Genomic DNA, 10,280 nt, shown 5'->3' on the forward strand with positions numbered 1-10,280 from the left:
CCGATCACATGGCTTCACCGACTAATTTGTCATGGGCCCACTTTACTTGATTTGGGCAATTTAGCCAGAGTGAAGCAGAACCCTGCTGTATATCCCGTAGCAGCCTGCACTGTTCGGAAGATGCTGGCTGGAATAAACTCTTGCTATTGCTTTCACCAGAGGTGGACAAGTGGAGGACAATCATCCATACAAATATCAGACCAGTCAGTGGCGCGGTTTGAATGCCGCATTCAGTGTCTCCTTTGTGGTACTGAAGAGCCAATCTATAGGTATCAGCTGAGAAAAGAATCTGCCGGTTCAGCATTTTAATAATCCCTTTACCCATCAAGCAAAATATCACTCTCTTTTCAAATGAATTAACCTATTTCTGCTTGTCAGAAAATCAGCTGAATGAACCCTCTTCTGAGATTCAGCAGACACAATACACTGAAAATTGGTGACTTAAATTGGCTGTATCACATAAATATTCTCTCCCAGAGAAGCACATTTCAGAGCACTGGTAGGGTTGGTTGGTTTGTTTGTTTTTAAGTTTCCCCCAAATCTGTAACCGACTTATTATTTGTGTTACAGTAGCACCTAGAGGCTTCAATCAAAATAATGGCCCCATTATACCAGGAGATGTACATAAACACAGAAAAATACAGTCCCTGCCTTTAAAAGCCTATAGCCTAAATACACCAGTCAGCCAAAGGAGGAGGGTAGAGAGGGGAAATCACCCCACACAAGGGCAGTGACTCATAATACTCTGTTTTCTTTGCTCCAGCTGCCTACTAAACCATACAATTTACAAATGGTTCCTAAACATCCAGGCACTTACTAATGTAGGTTGAACCTCTCTGGTCTGGCACCTTCAGGACCTGATGGGGGCTGAACCAGAGAATTTGCAAGATCACAGCAAGCCATCATTGTCTAGCAGCATTACCAACACTTCCACTGCCTACTGGGCTGTTAGAAGAAATTTAGGGGTCAATTAAAGCTAAATAACGACACAGAACACTAAGAGCCAGGACTGGTGGCTGCAAACAAACTTTATGGGACCACGGGAAATTTGGCCACACCCATGGTAAGTGGACGTCCGGCTCACTGAAACCATGCCAGAGCACAGATATTGCTGGACCAAAGAGCACCCGACTAGGGAGGTTCAACCTGTACCACACTAAAGCCACGGAGACTCAGCTGGTGCGAATGGTCATTAGCTGCATTGACCTCAACCGGATCGTCTCCCTAGAGTTCCACAGCAGAGAGGTACTCAGATCTATGGAAGGGGAATTTCTCTTTCCAGGAGACAGTTTCCAGCAAAGATCCGAGCAGTTCAGACCAAATGCTGCAGAGGGAAGTGTTGTGCACACATGCACAAGCCAGTCCATTACTGTGTACTGAAAAATTAATTATATTCTCTAACAAAATACAATGGGCTGTTTTAAATGGTCACTTGAGGAACCAATAAATCAATGGCTTAGTTGTAGTAGCCTTCTATTAAAGGTGGAGTAGAATTTTACTCAGTGCCTATGGGGGGAAAAACACCCATGATGATCTCTTAAAAACAAGCAAGTGATGCAGTTGAAAACAGAGTTCCTTTTTCCTCTATCTGCCAACGCTCTGGATTTGCAAGTTGGCGTCTGACCTACAACCAACAGCTAAAAGAGAACAATTTCCTCTAGTCTTAGAGATGTCCTAGGGATTTATGATTACATCTGTTTCAGTAGGGGAAATGCCGACTCATGAACTCAAGTCTCGGAAAGTAAGCCAAGGAGGAAATACTTTGCTTGAAAAGGTATTTTTAGGCTTAGACTTTTATTCTGCTTTGTTTAGTGCTAACCACCTCTCCACAGCGCCTGGGTGCTCTCCGCTGGAACACCACCAACCTGTCTGGCCCCCTCTGAACATCTGCCAATTGCATTCGCTTCCTTTTAAAATCATTGTGTTCAAGAGGATGGAATTACTTGAACTTTGTGCCGCATTCCTGTACGTTTAGAAGAGTGTTTCTCAACCAGGAGAGTTTCTCAACCCAAGAGAGTCACGAAAGGCAATGAGGGAAATTGTTGGGCATCAAACATTGTTATACTCCAAAGAAAACACAAAACAGAACAGAACCTCAGTCCACTGCTGCCTGTGTTCATCCTACCCTCCAAATATCAGAAATCCCACTGTTTGGATGTATGACCTGGGGCAAGTCACTTCAACTGTTGGGGTCCTGGCTTCTCCTCTTGCTCTTTGTCTTTGACTGTTTCTGTTGTGGGCTCTCTAGGGCTGGAACCGCTTTGCACAGTGTGTGTGGGTACCGCCTAGCCAAAGAAACCCAAGTTATGTTTGAGACCTCTAGGTTCTACTGCAATAGCAATACGAATGAAAACGATATGATTAGCCAATACCCATTCGTTTCACAATGCACATTTTATCTTTACCGAAAAGAGCACCCCACAGGACAAAAGAGTGCATTCTAATGAGCATACGTTTGAAATCCATAAACCGCCTACTCTGAGTCTGCACCTACCAAATCCTCACCTAGCACTGGTAGAATTCTTCTGCCCTCCCTGAAAAGTACTGGAGCAGTCCACTGCTAGATCCTGCACCAAAGAGGAGTTGTCAGGAACAGAGGAAGTTTAGACCAAGCAAATACACCAGTTAAAACTAAGTACAAACAGTCAGACCAGGTCACAAGGGGTTCAGGCCACAGAAGAAAACCTTTGAGAATAAATTGCTTCCCGTGTGCAGAGAACAGAGACTTTTCTGACTTTCCTCGACACTTAAGATTAAATAATGTCAAATAATTGCTGCCTCCTAAGATAGAACTAAAGGTTAGAGGAGGGTAATTACTGATTATTTAAAGGCTAATTGTAATGAACTAAGATAAAAAGGAAAGTCGCATTTCTAATTCCGATACTGTATTTTTAAACTAGGAAAAATGATCCAACACACTGGTAATGCCCATAGGCAGTGCTCACACTGTCACTTGCAAAAGAATTGTTTACAGCGGAAGATAAATTCTGCCATGCTTGAATTCTAGCTCCCTGAATCAGGATGTGGAGGTATTCCAATGAGGAGATACTGGAGGCTGTATTTCCCATGCATGTAAATAAGAAAGGCAGAGGAGGGTTATTAAGAGAGGAATGCAACACAGTAAACATGGCTTTATAAGAAGATGAAATTGGCACTTCAATTGACTCTGATCTTGACACGGAAAGTTCTACAGAACCGATATCATGTAATAAAGGAGGGGGCAGTATCCATGGGGCAGAACACCCTATGAAGCATAAAATGGAGTCAGGGAATGAAAGCAGCAAATTCAAACAAATCCACAGAAAGTAGTGTTGTGGGTTTGTTCCTAAAAATCGATTTCAAGCTGCGTAAGGGTACCAAAGACACTCTTGCATTTCATCCTGAAAGCGTCAAGAGAATATAGAAAATAAACAAGATAAGAAAAGCACCAGAGTTAACGACACACTCTCTTGTTCCTGTCAGAGAACTCAAGAATCCCGAAGTGTCAATTTCAGCCTTGCAGACGAGTCGTAATTTTTCTTCTTCCCTGTCAGCTGATTTCTCTTCCGTTTTTATCCGATTGTCATCCGCCTTTATTTAGGACATTCTGTAACCAGCCATTGTTGAAGTAAATACCAATCCAGCAAAATATTTGGCACACACATTGCATCCTGTTGATGCGCTTAACGTGAGGCACACGTTTAAATACCTCAGTGAATAAAGGCTGAAGTCAGTCGGTGTGATTGTCACAGCCACTGAGCACCCTAGTAACCCGGAGAAGTCAGAAAGAGAGAGGGTACTCTGCTCTTTGGAAATGCAAGCCGAACGGTCATGCAGAGACACCACGTTTTTCCTCCAGTGACCTTCCTGGTCCTCACTCCTTATTCAATGAACAGAGACCATATTGGATACGGGGCTTGGAAAATCTCCCCAACAAAGAATTTGCTTCTGCTGAAACTTTCACCAGCTCAGCACATCATCGGCATATTAGTGAGTGTTTGCTAACTACCAGGGCAGCAGGGACTCCTATGGATCATTGACAAAGCGAGCGCCTGCATACAGAGGCTTTGTTGTCGATATGAAACCGAATCGGTAAACAGGAGCTGTGCCTTCTGGAGGGGGCGGCTGGGAACAGAAGGAGAGGCCGGGGGCCGGCATGCTCTGGGTATTGATTCGCAGGCCTTTGGCATGCAGGAGCAAGAGCGTGGCATCCCTGTCTTGATTTTCCCAAGATGCGAGGGGTCGGGGCTGCTGCTGACTCACGAATGACCATTTGGAAAGGAAGAGGATTTTAAATGACCCTCTGGGCAGGGGCTCAGTCCAGCACAGGACAAAGGGATGGGTGTTTGGAGTGAAGGAGAACAGCAGGCTGCATTGATTTGTTCTGTGGCAGCACTGAGAGCGCCCACGTGTGCTAGGGAACATAAGAATGGCCACACTGAGTCAGATCAAAGGTCCACCCAGCCCAGTACTCTGTCTGCCAACAGTGGCCAATGCCAGGTGCCCCAGAGGGAGTGAACCAAACAGGTAATGATCAAGCGATCTCTCTCCTGGCGTCCATCTCCACCCTCTGACAAACAGAGGCTAGGGACACCATTCCTTACCCATCCTGGCTAATAGCCATTAATGGACTTCACCTCCATGAATGTATCTAGTTCTCTTTTATAGTCTTAGCCTTCACAACTTCCTCTGGCAAGGAGTTCCACAGGTTGACTGTGCGCTGTGTGAAGAAGAACTTCCTTTTATTTGTTTTAAACCTGCTGTACATATAAAAGCAGTCCCTGAACTGAGGCGCTTAGACTGTTTGATTCTTGGGACTACCTTTCTGTTCTATTTATCCAACACCTAGGACAACGATCAAAGCCCAGGACTCCCATCTGCCACTGTATTATGCCGGATAATTTAAGAACAAGACAACCACCAACAATGGGAAGATACAGGCAGACAGGAGCAGAAGGAAACAACGAGAGGTGGTAAGTGTCAGCAAGATGGGTAGTGGTCTCAAAACACCAGATGCCTCAATTCTGGCAGGTTTTTGGGGGGAGCTTTTAGGCGGGATTTGAAGGGCAATGAGGTGTTTTTGTGGATGTTTGCAGGGGACCGCTTTTGCACACAGGAGGCAGCATGAGACAAAGGTCCTTGCTTGACCACTGAAATCTGATGAAGGATCCGACAAAAATCATTATTCTCCATTTATTTTGGCAGCAGCCAATCAGGAGCAGGACCCACAGTATGCCGTGTAGACACAGAAGAGGGTGCAGTCCTTGCACCATGAGTCCAATCTATGGGTATAAAACAAAATCCATCAGTTTTAAGACGGTTAAGGGCCAGTATTTTCATGAACGATCTTGGATAACAGAGTGGAGAGCAAAGCGCGGAGAACACCAAACTGGGAGGGGTTGAAAGCACTTTGGAGGACAAGAGAAGTCAGAGAGAGCTTGACAAATTAGTGAGTTAGTCTGAAATCCACACGATGACATTCAATAAAGCCAAATGCAGAATGCTGCACACCTGATACCATGGAAAATAACTGGTCAGTGGATATAGTGCGGACAAAGAAACTGGGGAATAAAAGTGGAAATTGAAGAAGAGTCAATAATATGAGAAAGCTGCTTAACCCCCACTCCCCCAGATATTCTGGGGTGTATTAACAGGAGTGTTGTAGACATGGGAGACAATTGTTCTACTTCACTAAGCATCAGTGAGGCCTTATCTGGAATCCTGTGGCCCATTCCGGTGCCACGCTTTAGGAAAGACGTGGACAAATACGAGAGTGTCCAGAGAGGAGCAACAAAACAAAAGCACAGAAAACCTAGCCTCTGAGGAAAGGTTAAAAAGACTGGACATGAGAACAAAAAAAGACGATTACGAAAAGGCCTGATTGTTTGCCATGTCTACTCAAGGGAAGACAAGTTTTAATGGGCTTCATCTATAGCAAGGGGAGAGTGAGCGTAGATATTAGGGGAAATATTCTAACTAGAAGGGCAATTAAGTCCTGAAATAAGGATCCAGGGGAGACTGGAATCGCCGGCGTTGAAGGTTTGTAAGAACAGGTTGAAGGTGTCAAGGGTGGTCCAAGTTTACTTGGTTCTGCCTTCACACGGGGGGTGGGACAGGATGGTCCCTTCCGGCCTGTGATGAAGTGGGGATTATATTTGCTCTGTTCGCTTTGTGTTGCATGTGATTTCTACTGTTCTGGAGTAACCCCATGGGCGTGCCTCAGTTTCCCTGGACACTGTACCAATACACCCCAATGGGAATTGGGGTGCGAGTGTTACCCTCATACACAGGCTGACGCTTTCCACAACCTAAGCCTGGGAGGGGGGTGTAAGCAAATGACAAAGGCAGGGCTGGCTGTAGGGGGAGACAGGTTTTTGTGTGTGTGTGTGTGTGTGTGTGTGTGTGTGTGTGTGTGTGTGTGTGTGTGTGTGTGTCTTGCTGGCTTGGGGGGCAGAGATGGGGGAAGGGTCCTTGACTTTGAGCCTCCTCCCCCCATGATGGATTGTACTGACTGCTTCTGGCCTCAGTGGTGACAAGTCTGTTCTAAACGGTAACCCTGTAGACTAATAAACCTTCCATGCCACCAGCCAACCGAGTCACCTCTGGCTGTGGAAGGGGGGGGGGGCAGGGCCCAGGTGACGCCCCACCCTTCGGTGACACAGCCTGACATTTCCATCTCTCTCTGATGGATTATCTAGTCCTGCCTGACACGGGCCAAAGAAATTCACCAGCGATTCCTGCCTTGAGCCCAGCAACCAAACAATGAGGCATAACTGTACAAACAGTTTTCTATCCCAGCTTGTAACTGGTTTAGGATCCTCTGGGATGAAGACACTCGGCATTAATAAGATTATTACAGACCTTCGCAGTCAGCTCATCCGAGATGTTTCCTACGTGTACAAATTCGGAACATGGCGGAGGACTTTATCAGCACACTAGTTCTCGTTACCTTTTCTCTCTCGTACCACATGAAAGCCATTTATTACGATGTCCCTTTCAAGCCTGATGTTACAGATGAAGTGAGACAGGGGACTTTAACCTCCAGTGTTGTGTATTGTCATTTTAATTAAAGCGGTATCCTGTTAAAAAGCTATATGCTGTGAACTCCCGATAAGATCCTATTATCAGGAAAGAGCAAATTTGAGATCTTATCTGGGCCGGCCCATGATTATCTGCCAGAACAATGGGAATGTTATTAAAGCAAACTCTGTTAGATAACAGAGGGAGGACAGAATGAAAACCATGCTCCAATGAAATCCCTTATCTCTCTGAGGTCACACCTGCAGCTGAAAACTAGTGCTAGCTGAGGGAGAGAATCGCTTTCCAGCTCCCGTTGTGCTGCAGAAAGTTTAGTTGCTTCCCTGCAATTTGTTACAGGGAGAGATACTGACTGTAGCATCAATTAATTCCTAGGGAGATTATGGTTTCCTGAGCACAGTTTCACACATCTCATTATCAGGCAGAGTGGCTAGATTTGCCTTTCTAAATACAGGCATTAATTTTTAGGACGGATTTCTCGGTGACAAAAGGAAGAAAGCGCGGTAACAAATCTCTCTTACCTGGAAGGTTTAATGATCTGCCATGAAACAAAACCAGGGGGAGGGAATTGGTGCCCAGCAGTTTCTCTTCCTTAACTTCATCTTTTTAAGTTCTCTGCCTTAGCTGAGAAACATATCAGCCCTCTGGAGGTGGAGTCTGGTATTTTTCTTCATGCAGCCTCAGCAAACTGCAATTCTTATGGACCAAGGAGAGAAAACAAAGAGGGAGCCGTTTCAGGTCTTGAAATGTTTCAGGATCTGTCTGCTACTGCAGCCGAAACACACACAACCTTGTATATTTTGGACAATCTGTTTGCTGAATTTGCAAGCGCCTGGTTTTTGTTCCTGTGACCAGGTACAGAGCTAATGAAACAGAAGGCAGATTGGGTTGTCCACTAAATTCCAGAAAAGTGGTCTGTTCCTATTAATCTTACCTAGCAGCTATTGATGGACAACTGCTGAAACAGAGCAGAAAACCATAGCCTGACCCTGAATTACCTTCTCACGCCAACATGCCAGCTACTTCTACCATGCCACTCCATACTTAGATTTCCTTTTCCAATCGTCATTGAGATGTTCGTCTTTACTAGCTGAAATCTCTCAAGCAAGTAAAACGAGCTGATCGAATAGCGGTACTTGTCACAAACATCCTGTCGCCATACTGATGTCCCCCGACAATCAAGTGATGGGAATAAGTAGTAACAACAGCAACAGTGGCAGTAAAATCTTGAAGGATTAAAGGTTTCAATGGTTAAGGCGGGTAAAACGATGGGTGTAAAACCTTTACAGGGCCTCTGAGATGTGATAGATGTGTAAGATGTGTTGAAGAAGGAGGATTGCAGTGAACTAGCAGCAGCTTAGAAAGGGAATGAGTGCAAATTGTTGTAGGAAGCTGAATATGCAAAATTGGGATTTGTTTTCTTAAAAATACCTTTTCCTTTCTGTCACCTGTCTATTACCTGCACTGCTGAGAGATACCGATCGTGTGGCAGTTTTATCCGACATGCACAATTCCGATGCCACAGCAGTGGCTGTCTCGGAGTGCAGCCCTTCATAACCGACACTCACTCGATCTGCTTTGCTGCAGCTCCACCTATTGGTGGCAAAATGGGAGGGGACAAAGATGAAAAGAATGGCACTTCAAGGTTGCCTTCAATGACAGAGTTTAGTGCATTGGATGCCAGGGAGCAGAAAAACAAGATCTCCTATCACCCATGGGGCTGTTGTCCCATATCCATCCTTTAAAAGGCCGAATTTAATAGACAGCCAATGCTCTCTCCATGCGGGTGTGACAAATGGGAATCCTTCCTTTTCAAGTTTCTGATTCCCCAAGCTAGACATTCGTAACGAACTACTGGCCACGAGTTTTGTCTGCCTACCCGATCTCAGCTGGAGCTTCCAATACTGCCCCAATGCCTTTTCTCCATCTCTTCACTGTGGGCATGTTTGCAGAGAAGGGAACCTCCTACAAATTAAGGTGCTTTGAACATTGTTCTAGTGATATACTGCAGAAGGATCTGCCACCCCCTATGGCCAAAGCAGTAAAAGAAAGGAGTAGTGAATGCTGGCATAATCCAGTTCACAGGAACTACGTTTCCAGCCGCTTGCTTCTTGGTAGCGGCACTGCAAGCGACTTCTGAAGTGGGGATGGCCAGGAGAGCCATGGGCAGTCAATGATGAGAAGCAAGTCAGGGACCTACAGTCATGTATCTCCTCGCTGGCTAGGGGCCTGGCTTAGATCACTGGATCCAAACCTCTGGCCCTCACACACTAGGTGATGAAGCCGTTCACTGCCTCTTAGATGTATGGTTATTGGTCACAAAAACCATGGAAGCACCCTATCGTATGAATATAAGAACATAAGAACAGCCGTACTGGGTCAGACCAAAGGTCCATCTAGCCCAGTAGCCTGTCTGCCGACAGTGGCCAGCACCAGGTGCCCCAGAGAGGGTGGACCAAAGACAATGATCAAGCAATTTGTCTCCTTCCATCCTTCTCCAACCTCTGATGAACAGAGGCCAGGGACACCATTTCTATCCCCTGGCTAATAGCCTTTTATGGACCTAACCTACATGAACTTATCTAGCTTCTCTTTAAACTGTTATAGTCCTAGTCTTCACAACATCCTCTGGCAAGGAGTTCCACAGGTTGACTACATGCTGTGTGAAGAATAACTTCCTTTTGTTTGTTTTAAACTGGCTACCTATTAAACCTGCTATGTATCCTTTACTGTGATGGGTCCTGCTCCAGCCAACCCGAGCATCATACCATGCCTAGATCTATGGGCTGGGTCCACCTGGCTGAGAAGGGCTGTTCCTAGGCCCTTCCCTCTTCAGTTATAATCAATTCTTTCTGCAAACAGCCCCCCATTCTACACCTTCTTAACACCTGATGATCCAACGGTATTAGTCCCAAACCTCGGCAACATCACTACATCACAGATCAGTGAGAGAAACCCAGCGGGGGTTACCCCTTTCCCACCATGGTACCAAGAATTGTGCAAAGGAGACACACACATCCCACATCTGGGGGGGGATCAAGGCTTGTGTGGCCCCACCTCTTTCCCCCTGGCCATGTGGGTTTTGAAAAAGCTAAAGCCAACCAGAGACCAAACCTGCAGCGCAATATGTGGAAGCGGGTGCAACAGGGAATCTCTGGGTCCAGAATATGAACCGTGCAAGAGGCAGAACAGTCTCCCTCCTGGGCGGATTGGCTGTCGTACCTCCCAAAACAGCCACTTCAGTCTCTCCAAAAGGCAAATGT

The 10,280-nt window shown here is 45.8% G+C and overlaps 1 protein-coding gene across 1 annotated transcript in view; it reads right to left on the reverse strand.

Moving 5' to 3' along the window:
* Positions 1-8,522, reverse strand: part of UNC5D (unc-5 netrin receptor D) — a 364,515-nt gene extending 355,993 nt beyond the window's left edge. The window contains exons 1-3 of the mRNA XM_089773737.1: positions 8,477-8,522; positions 8,154-8,243; positions 7,539-7,619 (exon numbers count right to left, since the gene is read on the reverse strand). Of these exons, the coding sequence (XP_089629863.1) occupies positions 7,539-7,619; positions 8,154-8,243; positions 8,477-8,522 (217 nt within the window). The remainder of the gene's footprint in view (positions 1-7,538; positions 7,620-8,153; positions 8,244-8,476) is intronic.
* Between the last annotated feature and the right edge of the window lie 1,758 nt (positions 8,523-10,280).

This window comes from Pelodiscus sinensis, chromosome 28 (genome assembly GCF_052426305.1).
Source record: "Pelodiscus sinensis isolate ZL-2025 chromosome 28, ASM5242630v1, whole genome shotgun sequence".
NCBI classification, from domain to species: domain Eukaryota; kingdom Metazoa; phylum Chordata; order Testudines; family Trionychidae; genus Pelodiscus; species Pelodiscus sinensis.